Raw genomic sequence first — 21,282 nt, 5'->3', positions numbered from 1 at the left:
GAAAAAACCTTTGTGAGGTTGTATTTTTTAATATAAAATATATATTTTTTATATATATATTTTTGATATAATTGATTCTCAACGATGGAAATGAAATATTTAAGAAGTTATCATTGTGATAAAAAATAAGAAAAATCCATAGAACTTTTTCAAAAGAATACGTTAATCTGATCCTCAAATTTCTGGAAAAAGGTTGTGGAATAATTTGAGGTTCGTATTTTACAGCTTTCGTAGTGCTAGTTTGTAGTAGTTGAGTAGCTTTATTTACAATTCCACATGTTCATTCATTTCCAGTTATCATCTGATTTCTTCAGTAATGGATAAAAAATATTATACCTTATAGTCCATAGGCGTAGACATGATATATTCTTATATCATGGGCGTAGTCAAATAAGGGTGATGGTTGAAGAACGTTTGAAACATATTTAAACTTGATATAGAGATTATTTCGGCGCGCAAAATTCATGAAATACGTATGGGTCCCTAATTTTAATATGTATGAACATCCATTTGAAAATGAAAAGTTTCGAGCGTTTTCTACAGAAATGATTTCGAAAATGAAATGTCAACAATGACCTATTGGAAAGACATTTCGACAAAATTACAAAATGTCTAAACGTTCAAAAAAAAACAATAAATATCCCGCCAATTCGTTATTACTTCCTGATATTACTGTGAAACCCTTAAACCGAGAAGGGGCGTCCAAATTGAAAGCGAGCAATTCGGAAAACAATCTGAAGAAATGCAAACCATTGAAACCATCACTCTCAATAAAATCATGGAGTGTAAATCAAAAATATGCTAAGAACAAAATCGCTAATAACTTAGATGATGATAACCTCAATAATTTTCAGGATTTAAATATCAGTAACGAGTCAGATGATTACGACTGTTCTTCCAACCTGTTGAGAGCGAAAGACAGTTTGGAGAATTTGCTGAAAACCGAGAGATTCCTGGAAAACGCAGAGTTGAACGTTGGATCGCCGTCGACTTCGTCATCTCCTGAAACCCTTTCACCTCGTTCTCTGCCTGCTTTGAACGAGGGCGCCACTAAATCAACAGCAGCCTCAAAATCTTCAGCATGGGAATCTAAAATGACGAAAAACCGGAGAACGAAAGAAAGAAAAAAGAAGGGCGGTAAAACTACTGACTTCAAATTGCCCAAATGCGACAATAGAGATTTTAAATCGGGCGACGATGAAAAGGCAGCAGCTACATCTTCTAATAACCTGTTGAGTGACAATTTCGCATTTGTAGCTTATGAACCAAAGACTAGTAGGTCTGTTGTTTTCACAAACGAAGTTATGGTTGTTTACTTCAATGGTGAACACGTAATTAGTGAGTCTAAGGAGCCTCTAAAGAAGGAACTAGAACAGCAAGTTAGAAATAAGGAGATGAGGAAAGGACATCTTCTTTATAATTGATAATTTGTGTTTTTTACCTTCATTTGTATGCTACCTTTTCATTATTCGCTAATACCCTTTCTTTTGGTACAAACTAAGAATACAGTTACATCCAAATTGCATAAGTATTATTCCGTTCCTTTGTACGAATTTTATGTATTTAGTATCAAGACTTTTATCTGAATTATATAAAATCAAATGTTTTTATCTGTACATGAAATATATTGAGCATAAATAATAGCACAATCAACTATATTTAAATCCAAGAGCAGGATACCTCAGAATTTTTTAACTATCTCTAAAACAGCATTTCATAACCGAGTTTTTTTAGGTTAGAATTCGGTAACATGAAATAGAGGTTAAATAAACAAATACCTCAGTTCTTAATAATCCTAGGTTATTAATGCAAAAACTAATTATAGAATCACTGCAAAAGAATTGTGAAATATAAGCTTTTTTTCAAAGGATTTTTAAGATCAGCTGATTTCATTAATTCATTGAAATAAATATTTGTTCTACAAAATGGAACTTTTGAAATTCACTTTCAGTTACCATTTTCATTCTTGAACATTGGCATGTTAGCAGGAATACGGAGATGGAAAGATAAGATATCAAGTTTTGACTTAGTATATTTCAAAAAAATCAATATATGTTACATATAAATAAATTCGAACATACCAGTGATTAAAATAAATCCACACAAAACTATCACAAAGTAAAAACACATAAAAGACTAAAATCATTATCACAAATAGTTCAGAAAAAAGATTATAATTACTTCAGTTCATTTACATCAATTATTTCGAAATCTTCCTCACTAGTGCTACTACCTATAGAAATATCTCCCGTTTCTGTACTTTGCACCCTAGTTGTAGCGTTACTTAAAAAATTAGGTATTTGGAAGCCTCCAGTTGATGCCACATAACCTAGGATGTTATGTACCAAACCTTTAGAGTCTGTTTGGGTCTGATTTTGTGTATCTTCAAATTGTAAACCCTCTTCAAAGTTTCCCTCCTCTTCAGATGAACTCTCCCGGCTAAGAGTTTCCTTAAAGCGAATGTCATGCAATTCAGATTCAGAGTCACTTGAGAGTTCTGCGAAACTAGGGGAGAGTTCGTGAGATGGGTTGATCGGAATTAAGTCTTCTTCTAGTATTTCATGATTCTCTTCTGCATCCAAAAAAGATGGCATTGAACTTATCCCACTGATTAAGGAATTTGTTACCGAATCTGAAAATTGTAATGGAAATTGAATTTTCAGATGTTCAAAGAATATTCTTGATGGACTCAATAGAATGCTATACACTAATAATAGTATATTAATGAGTAAAACCCATTAAATTTTATCAGTGAACACGTAAATCATTAAATACATATCAGAATTGATTACGACAATAAGAAATACCAATTCAATATCCATTATACTACTTTGATTATAGCTTTAATAATGATGTGAATAGGTTGGTATTGATCTTCACTAAAAATTACCTGCAGTTCTGTCTGTATCCAAACTTTCTAAATCTTCATTATCTTCTCCTTTATTCTCATCTTCTACAGGTAGAGGAATTAAATCTTCTTCCTCAATAGTTCCTATAATTCAATACTTTGTATAATGAATAATAAAACATCTTATTATATTACCTTGGAACCTCCTAAGAAAAGCTGATACCTCTTGCAGTTTCACTTGGAATCGGGGAGGCATATGAGCATAAATCAAAGGTACAAAGAAGAGACTCCACAAACAAAAAAAGCTCATAAATACTCCAGAAAAAATACTTGCCACATACATCAATGAGATAAAGAAAAACGACACCACCACACAAAACTATAAAAAAAAGTTTTATAATTTGGTCATATTAAATCATGATTATTGTTACCTCTTGTGGATTTTCTTTTCTAAAAAGGGAAGCATGGGATATGAAAGAGCAAAAAGTGTTGTAGAGTTCTTCATATTTTGGAGATGAAAATTCTGTCTTTTTTTTAAAACGGATCAAAGATTGATACATGAAACTGAATAAAAGTAGGGTGAAGATTATACACATCGTTTGGAGCTCATAATATGTGATTATCCTAAAAATAAATTTGTCTTCAAAACACAGGAGTCCACTGACGCATTCAATATATTTACCAAAATAAATAATTCACTATCACAAAAGCCGTCAATGTGTAAATTGGATAATCCCAGCTAAGCACCATGAAAATATCATCGAAGAAATTGATTTCTTCATTTTTCACTGAAAATTTTACGTCGCCTCTCAAACTACGCAATATATCCAAAATGAATCCCATTTTGAAGGTTGTATATGAATAATATACAATCAAATCAATTCAATATCAATAAATGACACCACAATATTCCATTGCAAAATAAATTCCTTTTATGCTTTCAACAGGGGCACGTGTTGAAATATGAACCAAGCTTAGTGGATGAGCGCACAGCCGCACATTCACACCAAAATAATAACATAACAAAGAAACAACAATTCATCATCTAGATCTGTCTACCTAACCACACTTTTACGTAACATAGAAAAAAAGTGAAGGTCATTTGCACCGAATATGATATCAAATCGCATTGTATATTTATTTATTTATAATTTATTCAGTATTATTTTACACATGCGAATGTAGTTTCAAGTCTTATCAGAATACAGCACTTTCAAAGAATTGGAGTAGCGCATTTAACATTTTGGATTTTATTTCTAATTTTTTTAAGCATAATGCATAAACTGAATAAAGAGACTGATTTCATTTATAGACTTTATTTCTACACATCCCACACTTTACTTTAAAAACTTAAGACGGTTCAGTAGACAGTTACAGTTACCTAACAATAAGGATCCTTTAACAACGAGGCCTTGCAGTATATGGTATACCACAAGGGGGACAAGGACAGGGGGGTACAGGATCACACCAAACCCTCTTATAACATTCTACTGGATAGAGAATATACGGTTGGGGGCAACAAGGGACTGGAACTGGTGGTACAGGACATTTTGGAGGACACGGACATGGGCATACAGATACTGGAACGCATCCTCTAATGGCACTACAAGGGGGACAGAACGGAGTCAAGCAGGGGCAAGGTGGGCAGCAGGACATATTTTTCACAAGAATTTAGCAATTTTTAGGCCTAAAAATTCATGCACGTCTGTTGTTGCATGAAAAAATTATGTTTTAAATTTTCGTTGTCATGACAAAATATTTTCATAAACTAAGCCGTCTCTGTTTTCTGTCGTTAAATCAAGGGCGTAGATCTTTTTTTTTCTTGGGGTGTGATCGAAAAAAAATTTTTTGAAGACAACGTTTACCAATATTTGTAATATGAGGAAGAAAGGTTTGATAACGAAGCTTGAACCAAAAATTACTCGAAATAATAGATTTTTTTCGATTGTTCCTAAGTTGGAAATACGAAGAAAAATGAAAAATTCCTTGAATAATTTCAAGAATAGAATCTCCGCAAATGCTTCGTTTTCGAGATACAGACTTGTAGTCCTATTTTTTTTGTGATGCATATAACAGTTTATCGAATATTTATAGATCTTCTACAGATCTACAGATTGGGTAAATAAAAGTACCAAAACTCATAATTAATTATTTCTATCAGCTCACTTGTAATAATTTGAATTTTCCTGAAGAATTTTTTGACAAGAAACCATAAAGTGTAGTATTTTTATTACATCCTTCTACCCCCAGTACCCCGCATTTCTACGCCCTTGCGTTAAATTTATCTGAAATATTCGTTAGATTGGAAAGTAAAACCGGCATTTATATGAATTTTCATTAGAGAAGATCTTTTCCAATGAAACTTCAATTCAATACCAAGCTAATTCACATTAATAAATATTATTTCATAGAAAAAAGTAATACACGCCCCCACTTCTATAATGATTTTATATCAGGTAGGCTAAGAATTTAACACTTTAAAAAATTATTGTCATATTTATTAAGATCCTTATGGATTAGATTTTTAAGAACAATATTTATTAATTTGATTGATCTTAATTTGTTATCTGGTGTTTAAAACAAGATCAAATTCTAAATTTAACTGAAAGATTGCTATAGTGAAAATCTAATGACTCTAAAGTAATTTTTACATAATATTTAAGTTATTAACTTACAAATGCATCAAAAAACTAAACAGTTCAATCAATAATGAAATCAAATACTTTTGCATATGTTACTTCTTTGCTTATATTCTCCAAAAATTACATTACGTTGCGGTTGCGCAGAATTGCATTTTAGTGAATTTTATGTTTTTCAGAAATATTTATGTGAATTGCAAGTATCCACTTTTTATGTGCTCAATAAATATTTTCAATAATTTAAGAGGATTGAAAAAATGTTAAATAACCAATTAAATAGGAGGAACATCATTCAATAAGAATATACTTTCAGAACAATAAAAATATATTTATTATATCCATTAAAATCAACAATGTACAAATCAAGAAATATCAATTAACTTGATTCACTTGGTACTTCACTTTCTTCTAATTCTGAATTGGTTTTAGTTGAGGGCTGCATGTTTATTCTTTTAGGCAAGATCATTTCAAATGCTTCTTTGAAATTCCTACCTTCACTTACTCTCAATAAAATTTCAAAGACTGAAAGAGAACATAAATTAAACTCAAACACTACTAGAGTCTTAATTGAAGATTATCTATTTCTTTTGAAACATTGCAAATTGATGAAATTTCCTCAATAAAAAAATGAAATACTACAGGAAAGATAACAATATAATATAATACTTACCTTGGTTAATTGTGAATACTTTACGATGTTTCATCCAAAAATATTCACTTATGGGCAACTGTCCATGAGCTATTCCTTGTTCTAAAGCTTTTTTGTAACATACTCCCTGAAAATAACATCATTAGAAATTACTTTGAGATTAATAAGTTTTGCCAACTTACTTTGTGAAAATTATGATCCACAAGACCGCCAATAATATATACCTTATCTGACTCTAATTTATTGATTATATTATCACTTTCACTTGTAAGATATACAAGTTTATCTTTTGGAAAAACATTCATATAGTCCTCACAATGAAAATTTATATCCCAATTTTCATAACCATGATGCTTGCTCATTTCATTTTTACTTCTGCCATTAAAACTGGTAAGATGCAATTGCATAGGTTCTTTAGCCCTTCTGTTCTCTGTATAAACCCTTAAAATTTGCTTTATTGTTTTGGCCATATCCTAAAAATTATTAGTTGTAATATAATTAACAAATTCCATATAATCAATGTTTATTTTAATCCTTTATGAAGTTATATTAAGCGTTTTACCTTATCTATCATTAAATCATCGAAACTGAGGTCTAAACAGATACTTATTTTACAGGGACTATTCGCCATTTTCATTCGTTTAAGTTCTTTTCTACTGGGTCCTAAATCAATATTGTTTAACTTAGCATGAACTTTTTTTTCTTTCAACTTCAATCTTTCCTTAGCCCTTTTTTCCTTTTTCACCTCTTGCCATTTCAACATTTTATTATACTTTTTTTGTTGTCTTTTAGTTAATTTGGAAATTTCCACACCATTGAAAAGTTCTGGTTTTTCTTCACAATTATCAATAGAAGTTTTCGATGTATTGTCAGAACTATTTACTTTACCGTTCATTTCTTCCAAATCAATGCAAAGTTTTTTGTTCGTGTAGCAACTATCGTCTTCACAATTATCAATAGAAGTTTTCAATATATTGTCCGAACTATTATCTTCAGAACGATTTACTATACCGTTCATTTCTTCCATATCAATGCAAAGTTTTTTGTTCGTGTAGCAACTATCGTCCGTTATAAGTCTTTTGGGACCTTCTTCTTCTCTTTCCGTCATTTTGATAAAATTTTAATAACTATGCTAAAAATCAAAGTGGATTATAAATATTAATATTTTTAATTTTTCATATTGTGTATATGTATGAACTTTTAAGGTTAACCCACTGACATATGATAAAATGTTTGAAGTTACGCCTAACATAAAGATGAACTACCACATAGATGAATATCTCTATGAACTACCAAAAATTATTATAATATTCAAATGAATACTGTTACTGGAGAATTTTGATACAGAATATTATGCATAATAAATATGAAAAAAAATGGAATATTTAGCTAACTAAATTATCAACACAGTATCATATCGATTTTCTTTGAAATAATCATAGAGAAAATTGAGAAAATTAATACTGAGAAACTTGTTTTGTTTACCAAATTTTCAATTTCAAAGTTTTCCTTCTATTTCTCCCTACATTAGGCTTTAGATTCAATTATCTACGGCACTATTTATCACTGCACAATTTTTCTCTTATCCTTTGAAATCTTGAAACACTTTACTAATATTAAAATCCGTTTTTTTATAAGAAAGTTTTGAAAAGCTATATTAGTATTTTGAAAGTTTTTGCTTTATTTTTAAATGCTATATGAACGGGTTAGTGTATATAGTTTATAATTTGAAAAAAAATAGTTTTCCAATATGATTTTTCAACTTAGTTAATAAAGCGGGAAAATATAAACTGTCATTAACCTCAATATTTGATGTCTGGACGGAATCAAAGTATGTTATCCAAAACAAGACAATAACAAAGTAATATAATATTGGTAATACATGTCGAAAATTTTTAAGAACATCCAATTTTCAGGAATCAGGATCTAATACACACTAAAATAGGATCTATAACATCTATTTTATGGGGTTTGATTGAGGATATGTGTGTAATTCATTAATGGATATCAATTCCAAGTTTTGAGTAGAAAATGTCCTCTACTTCGAAGAATTATTGTGAACCATCAACCACAAGTGATTCTGAAAATAATACTTTAAATTCCGGCCAGTTACTGTTCATGGATGAATCCACTGAGGACTTAGATAATTATTTAAATGCTCCATTAACTGATGATCACTTATCATGTGTAGAAGAAGAATTAGAATGTCCAACAATGAATTCCCTTAGTAAAAATATCAAAGCCAAATTTCATAAGAGTTCAACAAACTGCAAAAAAAATAAATTCTTCAAAAGTAAATCTTTGGAGGAAAAAAAGTTTGTTGATTCTAGTGAAGTACCTGTGATAAATGAAGCCATGAAAAAAATTTTGAAGGAATCAACATATAAACCTCCTCCAAAACACTCAATCAAAGCTTTAAAAACTTACTCTAATAAACATAAAGAAAAACCTATTGTTGAAACCTTTGCTTTACCAGATGAACCCTTGGCATCATTAGATACTTCTCAAAAAACAGATCTGAGTTTAATTAACTTGGACACGAAGTGTATAGAGGATAATTTTGATGATTCTTTTATATTTAGTTCATGGATGACTTCTAAGTTTGCAGAGTGTTCAGAAATTAATTTAAGACAAGATTTTAGACAAAAATGTTTTGCTGAGAATGCATCATATGTAGAAGAGAATATAGATTCTGATCTTAGAGAGGGATTCAACTTTGATGAAGATACCTTTGTGAGTGTGCACAAATTTAATTATTCTGAAAATTTAAGTAGTGTTAATGAAATTAATTGTAGTTTAAATATTTATTACTTTTCTTAGCAGTCAGTTATTCAATTTTTGCTTGGGTGGCTATAAAGTGATACCATATTTTTTGTTTCTCTCTACTAGGCCTCTATCAGACCTTTTAAGAGCTTAGATCTTGTACAAGTTATGAGAGTTTTTTCATCCAGTAGTTTTGTCTAATAATATCTTGTAATCTGATATAAGAATTTACATTTTAAAATTTTAGGTTCAAGATATCAAAGAATCTTCAAATATAAATAAACCAGAAACAAATAGAAGACCAGTGGTTTGTCTGAAACCTTTCAATTTGGACGACATTGAGCTATTTAAATCCAATGATTTATCATCTCTGACAAATAGTAAAGAGTTACTTATTGAGCGTTGGGAAAAATATGATTCCAAATTAACTGAAAACAAGAAGATTCAAAAGACAAAACCACCAATCGAAACTTTGAAATTTAGTGAACCGGAGACTAGAAAGCCAAATTTGAGAAGGAGTACTCGTTCAAATACTACCTATGTGGATTTACAAGATTCTTCTAATACTTTTTCAACTGATAGCAGTGATGTAAGTTTTCAACCTGATATGTGTAGAGGTAACAGATCATCTGAACTACCTAATGATTTCTTGGGCAATGTTAAAAAAAATCAGAAAGAACCATCTACAGAAATAATTGTAAGTAAAGTTCAAAGTACCAGTATTTTTTCACCTAGAAGATACACAAGAAGAAGTGCCCCTTCATTTGTGAATTTGGAGCCATCCAACAGAATAAATAAAATGTGTTCGTCTTACTTTGAGAAATCTGACGATAACTTCAAGGACAGTCCTATAAAGGAACAGAGAGTTAGTGTGAATAAACTTGAAAAGCATAATGATTCTTCAGAAAATATCCATTCTCCACCATCAAGGAATATTCGAATTTCTTTGAGGTCTTCAAATTCCTCTAATAAACTGATGAATAACATCAGCCCTTCGAAGACGCAAACATCAAAACCAGAAATTACAAGTTCAAAAAAAAAAATTCCAAGTTCTGAGCAAGTTAAAGGAAATGATGGACAAAATCTCAACCATACTATAGATAAGAGTGACACATCTACACGAAAATCTTCTAGGTTGAAATTGAAGTTTGATGAAAATTCAGAAAATCTACTGGAACCTACAAACACCGAAGATGAAAAAATTAACTTGAGTTTTGACAAAAGTAAGGTAATTGATGTTGATTTGAATAATTCAATTGATGGGGTCAATATGCCAGTTAAGAAGGGGAGAGGAAGACCTAAAAAGATAATACCATTACAAAATGAGGAAGCAACAAAAGAAATCAAAGAGATATCTTTCCAGTTTACAGAGAATGAGAACTTAGAGATCAGAACTTCAGAAAATGTTTTGAATTTAGATAGTTCACCTCTGAAATGTGAATCAATTGGATTGAGAAATTCCAATTGCACATCTCTCAAAAGCAGATCTTCAAAGGCTGATGGAACTATTCCGAATGAATTTAAAACAGGTTTGAAGAACAATGTTTGTACCTCTACATCTAGCGAACAACCTCACAACGTCGAAAATGAAAAGGAAATGAAATCACTTGAATGTATGTTGAAATCTGATAAAAATAAAAGCTGTCCATTAAAAATACCAACTATTGAAATTACAAATACTGAAATTCCAGAAATAATCGATTCTAATGAAAAAAAAATCACTGATATTGATTTGAACAATTCAAAGGATAAAATAGCAGGTCTTGAGCGAGATTCTAATGGAACAGTGCAAAAGAGGAGAGGAAGATCTAAAAAGAGAACACCAGAAAATGAGATAGCAAATCAAAACTCGACTATTTCAAATCAACTAGAATCAGATCTAAAGAACAACGTGGATACTTCTAAGACTGATGAAAATGAAAAACAAGTTGTTTTGTTGAGACGAAGGGGAAGGTCGTCTAAAAGGATAGAAAATATATCAGAGGTCTTGAAACCTTCAGAAAACAGGAAAGAAAATGAGGAATCAAATAAAATGAAAGACAAATTCGAGAATGAGATATTATACAAGTTCACTAACACACCAAAAGACATTAAGAGTGAGGAAGTGAGCAACATTAAAGACCGTAAGAATTTAGAAATTTTCTCAGAGGAATGTAAGAAATCAATCTCAATACAAAATAGAAAGTGCAATAATGTACCTCTGGAAGAGAATGAGACAATAGAAATTTCTAACAAAAAAGGTGCTCCAAACTCATATATAGCCCCTTCAAAATGTTCTGTTTCCCCAAATCAATCTTTCACTACTGGCCCAAATGTTGAGGAAAAAAATAAGATGGAAAATAAAGAGGTTCAAACTCATCAAGCACCCATAAAAAGAAAAAGAGGAAGACCTCCTAAGATCACAATGAGTCATTTCAATACAACAGTTTCTGAAAAGAGTGTCTCATCAAATAATGATGTAGATAAACATAATGGCAAAATAATGATTGGTGAAAGAATAATAAGAGATAAAATGGAAGAAAATACCAGTGTTGGAGAAGACCAGAACAAGCAGAAAAATAATGAAGAAGCATTGCATAATTGTGATAAAAACCCAAACAAAACCATTGAGTCAACATCTGGTGAAAGTAACAGAATATTACAAAGTGTGGAAGACAAACAACTCTGCAGAACAGTTGAAATAAGGAAAAAAGTGAGCAATGAATGTAAGAAATACGTTGAAAATATTGAAAGCCCAAACTGTTCTATTGAAGAAAACAACATTTTTGATAGTAATAACAGCAATGTAGATCAAAAAGTTTTCACAAAAAAAGAAGAATCAGTCGACAATAATATGAAACTAGGGGGTGAATCAAAGGTTTTTGAGGTAACTGGGGATATTCTTCCTAAAACTGAACTAAAATTAAACAATTTAAAATCCTCTCATGCAAATGAGCTGATTGACAAAAAAGAAAGCAAGGATGACAAAACAACTTCAGACTACCACGAAACATTAAACTATGAAACAAAAGAGAAGACAAAAGAAAAAGACGATTCCAATATTAAATATTCAGATTTTGGATATGATATTAACAGAAGAACATCGTTTCGAAAAATTCTGGAAAGAGTTATGGAAGCCAGTAGGTTAGACATGATGAAGTCTGAAGCCTCTAGAACCCAAAGATGCAAGTCCGTTCCTCACGAAAAATTCCATCACAGCAGAGAAGTTGATTTGAAAGTGAAATCATTTTCTGCAGATTCGAAAACGAAATATTTGAGAGATAAAAGGAATGAAAATGTGGATCATTCAAGAGTAAAAAGAAATTTGGACTTCAATTCACATTCTAAATTTTCGTTCAGGAAAAGGACAAAATCAATGCATGTCACAGATTCTCAAAACGTAGAAAATAGGCAGTGCTTAAAAGAGATAAAATCAACTTTAGAACAGATACGAAATAAGAATGAACAAATCAAAAGAATAGAACCAGAGAACAGCAATAATATTATTATTAAAAATAACAGTGTAGCAACATCTACTGATTGTCCAGAAAAAATTATATCAAGACCTGAAAACTTTTTGAAAGACTTGAATAACTCTAGTGAAAATACGGAGTCTAATAGTCAAAGGGAAGTGTTAAATAAAACTTCAGAACCCAGTAATATTGGTGACACTGATTCAGAAGGATATAATACTGATCAAAATGACATGGAAGTTGAAGAGTTATTATTGGGAGAAGTATTGAATGAATCATATAAAAGGGAAAGAAGCAAGTCATTTACAGAAGGTATCAAAGTGAATAAGGTTTCACATCAAAGCAAATCAGTAATAAAAAAAAAATACAGGAAAAAAAATAGACGATCTGGAGTAGCAAGTCAATGTTCGGAATCTTTATTGAAAAAAGGTGAGATTCTTCAGAATGCCCTAAAGAATCGTCTTTGATGAAAATAAATTTTTTTGTTTCAGTTTATGATTTTGAGGTTGGAGATTCTATTTGGGGAAAAATCGGCAACTACCCCTATTGGCCTGGTTTGATTGTAGAAGATCCAGAAACGTCCACTTTCAAAAAATTCAGATGTATGTAGATATATTGAAATTGATTTTGATTGAAATAATTTTTTTTTTTTTTTAAGTACTGAGGACAGCACCATATTATCATATTCGATTTTTTGGAGATAATGGAAAGAGAGCTTGGACTACTCATTGCATTCCCTACCAAGGATCAGACGATTTGGATAAACTCAGAGTTCAATGTGATGAAGAGGTATGTTTAATTTTTATTTAATAATGTGCAATTCTTCATTCCACTAAATAATGAAAAATGAGAAAAACACTAATTTAGAGTCGGAAACTTACAATAGAATCTGATAGATTTTTGTTACATCGATAAATTATAAGTGACCATCTCTATTTATTAGAGAATATTACGTTTAAGAGAAATCGTACTGAATTGATTATTATCATTTCAGGGAGTTCCAAATAACGATTATCTTGTCAAAACGCAGACAGAGAAATGGAAAAAAGCAGTTGCTGAAGCAGAAATTGTCAGAAACTATTCTCCTGAAGAAAAATTGAAATTTTTTGATAAAATTTTGCCCAGTCAGAAAACGGAAGTTTCAAAATTTCAAGATATTCTGGAATTCAGTCCAAAAAGAGCGAGGAGTAAATCTTTCTCTTGCACAACAAACAAAATTAACTTAACTCTCAAAAGTAATGTCTCTCCAAAAGAAAAAATTCCAATGAAGATATCATCGCTAATTGAATGTATTGAAAACGTGGTGAAAAATCAATCAGCTGATAGTTCCCCTCAGTCTAAGACTGAGGTACGTTCACCGCAGAAAAAACGTAGTCCCCTCAAAGATGCGGCAAAGGATACTTCAGAAAATTTGGGTCAAACTAAAGCTGAGACCAAAAAGGTTGCCACTCCACCATCAAGAAGAAGGAGTATTTCTGTGAAAGATAGTTCTCTACTCTCATATATCAATGATGTTGTAAAAAAACGGAGTCCCTCAAAAGATGAGACAAAGGATACTTTAGGAAATATGGGTAAAACTGATGCTGAGACCAAAAACGTTGCTACTCCGCCATCAAGAAGAAGGAGTATTTCTATGAAAGATAGTTCTGTACTCTCATATATCGATGATGTTGTAAAAAAACGGAGTCCCTTAAAAGATGAGACAAAGGATACTTTAGGAAATATGGGTAAAACTAATGCTGAGACCAAAAACGTTCCCCCTCCACCAACAAGAAGAAGAAGTTTTTCTATGAAAGATAGTTCTGTATTCTCATATATCCATGAGGTTGTAAAGAAACAGAGTCCCTTAAAAGATGAGACAAAGGATACTTCAGAAAATATAGGTAAAACTAATGCTGAGAGTAAAAGTGTTGCCACACCGCCATCAAGAAAAAGAAGTATTCCTATGAAAGATAGTTCTGTACTCTCTTGCATCAATGATGTTGTAAAAAAATTTTGTTCCAATGATACTTCTCCAGAAGTATCTGAAAAAAAAACAAAACCATCAACGAGAAGACGTAGAGACAGTGATACAGCTCTAGAATTGTTGGATATTCCAGCGCCCCAAATTTCAACTATGACCACTCGACAAAACAATATAAAGTCTATTGACAAAAAATCACCCGTTAGATCACCCAAGCAATTGACAACTGAAACACCTATTTCTTGCAGAGAAGACACGTCCCTCAAAAGAACAAGGTCGAGATCCCTATTGAAGCTTGAGAAACGACGACTTTCAAGCGAGTTCAAACAAGATGAGGAGTCTCAAGGCGAAGACTCCAAAACGAATACAGAAACAACATGTAGCCCCCGAAGGATGAAATTGAAGCGAAGAACGATTGCAATTGGACAAACCAACAGTCAAACGAAGACCGATAGTATGATAACAGATTGTGTTTCTCGACTCCCTGAATTCAAGAAGAACTTATTCAGGGGAATAACCAAAGAAAAGGTGTGTCAGTTATGCGAAAAACCTGGAGAAGTTGTCAAATGTCGCGGTCCTTGCAACGGCGATTTTCATATCAAATGTATTGAGAACTTCTTGAAGGAAACGGAAGAATCTACATTGAAAGAAAGCGAGTTGAAGTTGGGAGAGTTGGATTTGGAGAAGAACAAGACGCCACCAGACAGTAAGCAAGTTGAGATAAGCACAATTGTTTCAAGAGATAAATTCTCGGATAAGGTGATTTTGTCGCCTATCAATAAGAAAATACCTATTATGGAGCAGTTTGACCGGAAGATGAAAGAACTGATGACCCAGGTTGAGTCTCGGATCTCCATAGAATCGACCGATTCAAGCAGCGAAGAGATCGACTTATTGGCTGATAGACTAGAGGCGGCGAAAAAAAACAACGGTAGAAATACCAAAAAACCTAAAGGACGTTTTAAACATGTAACAGCCGACGACGTTTGCTTGATAAACTTGTCCGATATTGACCCTCCAAACCAAAAGTCCACAACAAGCGAAAGTACCGAACAAGCAAGCAGCCTGGAAGAGGGAGTTTACAAATGTCCGTTTTGCATATCAACGACCGTCATACCACCATGTTTCGTCTGTAACTCGATAGTATCCAAGAAGGGCAACACCATGAGGCAGAGATGTTCACTTCAGAAATGCGGAAGGTACTATCATTTGGAATGCTTGAACGTCTGGCACCAAACCCAGTGGTCCTTCATACTCCACGACAAGAGGAAAACTGAAGCGTTTGACAGTTTCGTGTGTCCTCGACATTCCTGTCACATTTGCGCATGCGAGAACATGGGCTTCAGCATGGGGAGGTGCCCGAACGACAAACTGGTGAAGTGTTTACGTTGTCCAGCCACATATCACAACAGTTACAACTGCGTTCCAGCTGGCACCGATATATTGACTTCGACCCAAATCATTTGTCCCAGGCACGTTGAGGGAAACAAGAAAACCAACACACTGAACACGATTTGGTGTTTTGTTTGTTCCGAAGGAGGGAATTTGATTTGTTGCGAGACTTGCCCCACGAGTGTTCATGTCGAGTGTTTGCCAGTCAATCTGTTGGATGACGACACGTATATATGCGAAGATTGCGAATCTGGAAGGTTTCCATTGTACGATGAGGTGGTTTGGGTAAAATGCGGTACTTTTAGATGGTGGCCGGCTATTATACTGTTTCCTAGTGAGATACCTCAGAATGTGGAGAGCAAACCCCATAGTAAAGGAGAGTTTGTTGTGAAATTTTTCGGTACCTACAATTATTTCTGGGTGGGTCGAGGCAGAACATTCCTCTACCAAGAAGGTGATACTGGTTGTCTGAGTAATACCAAGAACAAGATTGATGAAGCTTTCGTCAGGGCTTTGCAGGAGGCGGCGAATGCTTATAGCTTCAAAAAAGGTGAGTTGAACTGGAATAATTAACCATGATTTAAAAAAAACATTTTAAAAGCAAATTACAGACATTCTGATGAAATGATAAGCGCTCTGAAATAATATCAATAATCATTTTTGTTTGCAGGCTTAAGAGCAAAGAAGCAAAAAGAGGTGAACAACGGCCTTAAGCCACCTACTTATGTTAGGATTAAGGTGAATAGACCTGTTGGAAACGTCAAGGTGTTTGAAGGGAACCTTAGTAATACAACACCCTGTGATTGTGATCCTAAGGATAAGTACCCTTGCGGTCCTAACAGCAACTGTTTAAATAGGTGGGTATTTTTGTTTGGATTACGTGTTTTTAAAAACTTTTATTGTGATGATTGTCACGATGGAGAAGTATAGGAACAATTGGTTTGCCCACTCACTCTTGAAAAAGTTCAAGATCTTATTGGTGAATCTTCACTATTTCTATGGTGCTCGCATCAAATGTCAATGTCGTTTCCATGGAAATATTCTTATATAGCGCCACCTACGGAAAGAAAGGGAAGCTTTTCGTGCTTGTTTCCATGGAAACATGGCAATTTCGTTATATAGCGCCAACTATGACTGTGGAAGTTTCATCAATCTCACCTGAATTGTCTTCAACAAAATCTAATCAGTGTACACACTAATAGGTATTTCACTAGTTCGGTCCGATCATTTCTATGTACAATTTTAGTCAGTTATTGTTTGAACTTGTTAATTAGTCAATCAATTTTGTGAATGAATGAAATTAAGTAAATCGGTATCATTCTAATAACCATTATTATCTTAGGATTCTTTTGACCGAGTGCAATCCAGAAATATGCCCTGCTGGACAGAAATGTAAAAATCAGTGCTTTGAGAAGAGGGAGTATCCCCAGGTGATACCCTACAGGACGACAGGAAGAGGTTGGGGATTAAAAACATTGGAACTTATTAAGAAAGGACGGTTTGTTATTGAGTATGTTGGAGAAATAATTGACGATGAGGAGTACCAAAGGAGGATATCTAGAATGCATCAGCAAAAAGATGAAAATTATTACTTTTTAACGATAGATAAAGATAGGATGCTGGATGCTGGACCTAAAGGTACGTCAAAAATTTTTATTTATGTGTATTTTCATAACACTTCCTGTTTTCTCTTAAGGTAACGTTGCAAGGTTTATGAATCATTCCTGCCAACCTAACTGTGAAACGCAGAAATGGACAGTTAATGGTGATACAAGAGTAGGTTTATTTGCGATTGAAGATATAGCAGCTGATACCGAACTCACTTTCAACTATAACTTGGAGTGTGTTGGGACTGAAAAAAAGATATGTAGATGTGGGGCTCCCAACTGCAGCGGTTTCATCGGGTTGAAACCAGTAAGTACACTTACCAACCATAGATTAGTTTTTCAAGACACTGAGCTTATTACATGTCGAATGAAGTGTGTCTTTTCGAAAGCTCTAGAACTTAAAATTTTTTTCATAAAATAAAAGTAATTACAATAATATGATATTTGTTACATTATAAGGTTACTTTATTGCAGGATGATCAGAAGCAATTGAGGAAAACTTCTTCGGTAAAGACAGTTGACCAAGAAAAACAAAGTGATACTACAGTTAAAGATAAATGCTTTATTTGTAATACAGAAGGGGACTGTTTTAAGTGTTCACATAAAATGTGTCTCAAATCATACCACCTTGAGTGTGTTCAATTAGATTCATGGCCTTATAATGGTAAGTACTCTGTCTTCTAAAATTTTCAATTTTGCACACTTATTATTTAATCCGAAATAACCTCTTGATAATAATCGAATCTCTTGAACATGTATTTATTATTTTTGTATGCTTTTTTATTTTCTCAAAAAGTGACATATGACATTGTGTTGACGTATAACACGTCACTCTATTCTTCTTCTTTCTTCAATGTGCCTGACTAGAGGTCATTATCATATGTTTGAATAGCATTTTACAGACTAGGAAGTTTTGAGTTGTGTTGAGATTAATCAGGTATATTTATCCAAAAATTGCATTATTACAAATTCGAACAAGTGCTCAAAAGCTATTTACTTCATTTCACGGCTTTTCTCATTTTTATTAATGACTATACGTCTCTTTTACAGGCAGATGGAACTGTCCCGCCCATAACTGCAATATTTGTTCTAAGAGAACTTCCAGAATATGTGTTCTTTGCAATAATTCATACTGCCCTTTTCACTCTGTAGGAAAGATTCGATATGATGATTCCTTAGGATTTCTCTGCTCTGATCATGAACAGGTAAGAAATTTTATTTAAAAAAATTATTGTAAGATCACTTCTTTTCTCTCTCTATCTCATTATCAGAAATTTGTATATATGTTCTAAAAAATTTGATGAATATTCTGGAATACCATATTTCTTCGATTTCAGGTAAAGAAGAATACTCGAAGAAAATCCAACAGAGTCTGTGATACTACAGAGCCCAGTACAAGTAATGTCTCAGGTATTTCTGAAAAGAAAAACTCTTCAGAAGGTGAAAGAAGTGAATCTCTTCGTTCGGAAAGATACAAGAAGAGAATTAGTTGCTCGGAGACCAAGAATCCAGCGAAGAGAATGAAATTAGATCAATGAATAGATGTTACCAAAAATTAGGTTTTGCATAATATTTGAATATATGTAAATATTTCAACTTTCCATTATTTCAGAACTATATCTCTTATATTTTCTTTTGTACATTTTTGTGATGTTGGTTTTTAATATCGATTATGTATGCACTGTGTCTTAATATAAATCGTCAAAAACAAGTAGATTTTTTTAATGATATTCCTGAAATGCCACCATTTTCTTTATTTCAACAGAAAAAAGAACAAGCTACAAGACCATATGATTGTTAGAGGGAGGTAAGAAAGATACAAACATTGAAAAGAATAGGATTTTTGAAAATCAGCAAACAAATCCTTATAGACTGATTAAAAAGTCAGCTTATACCATTAAAACGTATATTTTAGAGCTGATTTTCAATAATTTTGGTTATTAGTACGAGTTTATTGTGGTTTGAAGTAAATTGCAAAAAACGAACGCTGATGATGCAACAACTGCAATTTGATGTGTATTACAGAGTGGGCAAATAAGCGAGGTAAGAGGCTATATCTCGGGATCCACACATCGTAGAGACTTGCGGTAAAAATATTTAACACTATAGTGTACAAGAAAACTCACTGGAAAATATTTTGAAGTTCATACCTTTACCGCTAGGGGGCGTAATAGCTATCGTCTAGTAGAAAAATGAATTTTACTCGAAAATGTTTCATATAAAGTTGAAGAAAAAATATCATCACTGTAATCCTTGGAAAATTCTCTATTTTTTTGAATTGTCACTTTCGATTTCACGACATCAAATAAAGGTAGGGGAAAGGAAGAAATCTGACTGATTGAAATGACTGTAACTTTAGTTTGGCTCAACTTTTTTGAGCAAATTAGATCTCGTCTGAGAGATAATATTTTGTTGATTGAGGACTAAATATATTCATGATAAATTTGTTTTTGCCGCTTTCGATAGGGGCGCTAAGTAAGAAGTTCATTGTTTTGTTCATTTTACTCCAAAATTTCAAATGTAATGATAGGATTTTCTTAATAGAAACAGAAATCCCATCAAATTTGTATGGAAAAACCAGAAGGCCGCAAAGCGATAATTTCAGGCGTTCTGGAGTTATGACCGAAAGAAGACACAATTTGGTTTTTCAGTGCATCAGTTGAATAATATCTTTTTCGGCCATAACTCCAATACGCCTGAAACTATCGCTTTGTGACCTTCTGGTTTTTTCATACAAATTTGATGAGATTTCTGTTTCTGTTAAGAAAATCCTATCATTACATTTGAAATTTCGTAGTAAAATGAACAAAACAATGAACTTCTTACTTAGCGCCCCCTATCGAAAGCAGCAAAAACAAATTCATCATGAGTATATTTTGTCCTCAATCAACAAGATATTATCTCTCAGACGAGATCTAATTTGCTCAAAAATGTTGAGCCAAACTGAAGTTACAGGCATTTCAATCAGTCAGATTTCTCCCTTTCCCCTACCCTTATTTGATGTCGTAAAACCGAAAGTGACAATTCAAAAAGATAGAGAACTTTCCAAGGATTAGAGTGATGATATTTTTTCTTCAACTTTATATGAATCATTTTCGAGTAATTTTCATTTTTCTACTCGATGACACCTATTACGCCCCCTAGCGGTAGAGGTATGAACTTCAAAACAATTTCCAGTGTGTTTTCTTGTACACTTTAGTGCTAAAAATTTTTACCGCAGGTCTCTACGATGAGTGGATCCTGAGATATAGCCGCTTACCTCGCTTATTTGGCCACCCTGTACAAAAATGGTCTTATAGAGCCAGTTGTCTTTTTTCCTCGTAGTATCTTCAGATATCTAGTTGAAATTTGGGAAAGACAGTTTAACATGTCAATTTTCTTTGTGAAAATCTAAGGGTTTTTTTGTAATAATATCCCTTTTTCACTTTTTTTCACGATAAGATCCAAGTGATCACCCCTCTTCATTTGTACCTCAAATTTAGAAACATTCTGTACATGGACCAATTATTGAATATCCCTAGCTTCGATTTCAGGACAGACCAATTAGAGCGCACATAATAGTGATGTCATCGACTTCTTTTAATGCGATTGGTCGGAGTTTGTAACGGAGGAATAGGATGCCGTTTAAATTTGTTCAAACTGACGTTTTCTATCTTATATAATATTGATAATGAAATTAAAAATAGGACAAAAAAAGTCAATGTACAGAATATAGATTTCTGGATATCGCAAGAAATAATAATTAAAACTAACAGAGTCGAATGCAATAGAAAAATTTTACCGTCTGGAAAAATCGTTAAGTTTACCGTAAAATCCAATTAGAAATATTATGGCAAAAGTCGTTGATTATTTTCTGGCCATTTGACTTCTTCTTTCTCCATTTTGAATCAAATAATCCTGTCTTTATTTTAAATGGGGTGTTGCGAGCGTAATGCAGCAATTACCATGCGAATTTTCATAGGGATACAA

The 21,282-nt window shown here is 32.7% G+C and overlaps 4 protein-coding genes across 7 annotated transcripts; 2 read left to right on the top strand and 2 right to left on the bottom strand.

Moving 5' to 3' along the window:
• Window positions 1–143: 143 nt before the first annotated feature.
• On the top strand, window positions 144–1,646 carry LOC123680223. 3 transcript variants are annotated; one of them, XR_006747494.1, is made up of 2 exons: window positions 144–210; window positions 855–987. XR_006747494.1 is itself a non-coding variant. In XM_045618015.1 (2 exons), exons 1-2 carry the CDS (start codon window positions 465–467, stop codon window positions 1,422–1,424), a joined length of 579 nt encoding a protein of 192 aa, XP_045473971.1. In that variant the 5' UTR covers window positions 450–464; the 3' UTR covers window positions 1,425–1,646. The 3 variants fall into 3 exon arrangements, 2 of the variants coding, with proteins under 2 accessions (XP_045473971.1, XP_045473970.1); XM_045618015.1 differs by lacking the exon at window positions 144–210 and adding an exon at window positions 450–473 and having other exon boundaries at window positions 855–1,646; XM_045618014.1 differs by lacking the exon at window positions 144–210 and having other exon boundaries at window positions 529–1,646.
• Window positions 1,647–2,014: 368 nt separating this feature from the next.
• On the bottom strand, window positions 2,015–3,925 carry LOC123680509 (reticulophagy regulator 3-like). Its single transcript, XM_045618445.1, has 5 exons — window positions 3,531–3,925; window positions 3,280–3,472; window positions 3,044–3,227; window positions 2,891–2,992; window positions 2,015–2,632 (listed from the first exon to the last, which is right to left on the bottom strand). Exons 1-5 carry the CDS (start codon window positions 3,689–3,691, stop codon window positions 2,178–2,180), a joined length of 1,095 nt encoding a protein of 364 aa, XP_045474401.1. The 5' UTR covers window positions 3,692–3,925; the 3' UTR covers window positions 2,015–2,177.
• Window positions 3,926–5,794: 1,869 nt separating this feature from the next.
• LOC123679996 (tRNA methyltransferase 10 homolog A) lies at window positions 5,795–7,349 on the bottom strand. The gene is made up of 5 exons (XM_045617617.1): window positions 7,124–7,349; window positions 6,699–7,015; window positions 6,319–6,609; window positions 6,158–6,263; window positions 5,795–6,009 (listed from the first exon to the last, which is right to left on the bottom strand). The coding sequence occupies exons 1-5, from the start codon at window positions 7,242–7,244 to the stop codon at window positions 5,864–5,866; spliced, it is 981 nt and encodes a 326-aa protein (XP_045473573.1). The 5' UTR covers window positions 7,245–7,349; the 3' UTR covers window positions 5,795–5,863.
• Window positions 7,350–7,627: 278 nt separating this feature from the next.
• On the top strand, window positions 7,628–19,024 carry LOC123679818. 2 transcript variants are annotated; one of them, XM_045617319.1, is made up of 12 exons: window positions 7,628–7,967; window positions 8,053–8,869; window positions 9,147–12,780; window positions 12,843–12,953; window positions 13,010–13,140; window positions 13,346–16,256; window positions 16,377–16,563; window positions 17,049–17,344; window positions 17,403–17,620; window positions 17,788–17,977; window positions 18,364–18,518; window positions 18,651–19,024. In XM_045617319.1, exons 2-12 carry the CDS (start codon window positions 8,168–8,170, stop codon window positions 18,849–18,851), a joined length of 8,736 nt encoding a protein of 2,911 aa, XP_045473275.1. In that variant the 5' UTR covers window positions 7,628–7,967; window positions 8,053–8,167; the 3' UTR covers window positions 18,852–19,024. The 2 variants fall into 2 exon arrangements, with proteins under 2 accessions (XP_045473275.1, XP_045473274.1); XM_045617318.1 differs by having other exon boundaries at window positions 7,628–7,997.
• The last annotated feature ends 2,258 nt before the right edge of the window (window positions 19,025–21,282 follow it).

Source organism: Harmonia axyridis, chromosome 5 (genome assembly GCF_914767665.1).
Source record: "Harmonia axyridis chromosome 5, icHarAxyr1.1, whole genome shotgun sequence".
Taxonomy (NCBI): Eukaryota; Metazoa; Arthropoda; class Insecta; order Coleoptera; family Coccinellidae; genus Harmonia; species Harmonia axyridis.
Note: the sequence above shows the minus strand (reverse complement) of the source record. Positions and strands in the feature narration are given on the sequence as shown.

What these genes read in the sequence shown, in the direction of transcription:
- LOC123680223 (XM_045618014.1), top strand. Translation starts at nt 609, where the DNA reads ATGTCTAAACGTTCAAAAAAAAACAATAAATATCCCGCCAATTCGTTA.
- LOC123680509 (XM_045618445.1), bottom strand. Translation starts at nt 3,691, where the DNA reads ATGGGATTCATTTTGGATATATTGCGTAGTTTGAGAGGCGACGTAAAA. An exon ending in ATAGTGAATTATTTATTTTG is followed by an intron (nt 3,473 to 3,530) that starts GTAAATATATTG and finishes ATTTATTTTTAG; the next exon opens with GATAATCACATATTATGAGC. An exon ending in TTTTCTTAGGAGGTTCCAAG is followed by an intron (nt 2,993 to 3,043) that starts GTAATATAATAA and finishes ATTGAATTATAG; the next exon opens with GAACTATTGAGGAAGAAGAT.
- LOC123679996 (XM_045617617.1), bottom strand. Translation starts at nt 7,244, where the DNA reads ATGACGGAAAGAGAAGAAGAAGGTCCCAAAAGACTTATAACGGACGAT. An exon ending in AGTAAATCGTTCTGAAGATA is followed by an intron (nt 7,016 to 7,123) that starts ATAGTTCGGACA and finishes ACGGTAAAGTAA; the next exon opens with ATAGTTCTGACAATACATCG. An exon ending in AGTATTCACAATTAACCAAG is followed by an intron (nt 6,010 to 6,157) that starts GTAAGTATTATA and finishes GTTCTCTTTCAG; the next exon opens with TCTTTGAAATTTTATTGAGA.
- LOC123679818 (XM_045617319.1), top strand. Translation starts at nt 8,168, where the DNA reads ATGTCCTCTACTTCGAAGAATTATTGTGAACCATCAACCACAAGTGAT. An exon ending in GAGTTCAATGTGATGAAGAG is followed by an intron (nt 13,141 to 13,345) that starts GTATGTTTAATT and finishes TTATCATTTCAG; the next exon opens with GGAGTTCCAAATAACGATTA. An exon ending in AGATTCATGGCCTTATAATG is followed by an intron (nt 17,978 to 18,363) that starts GTAAGTACTCTG and finishes TCTCTTTTACAG; the next exon opens with GCAGATGGAACTGTCCCGCC.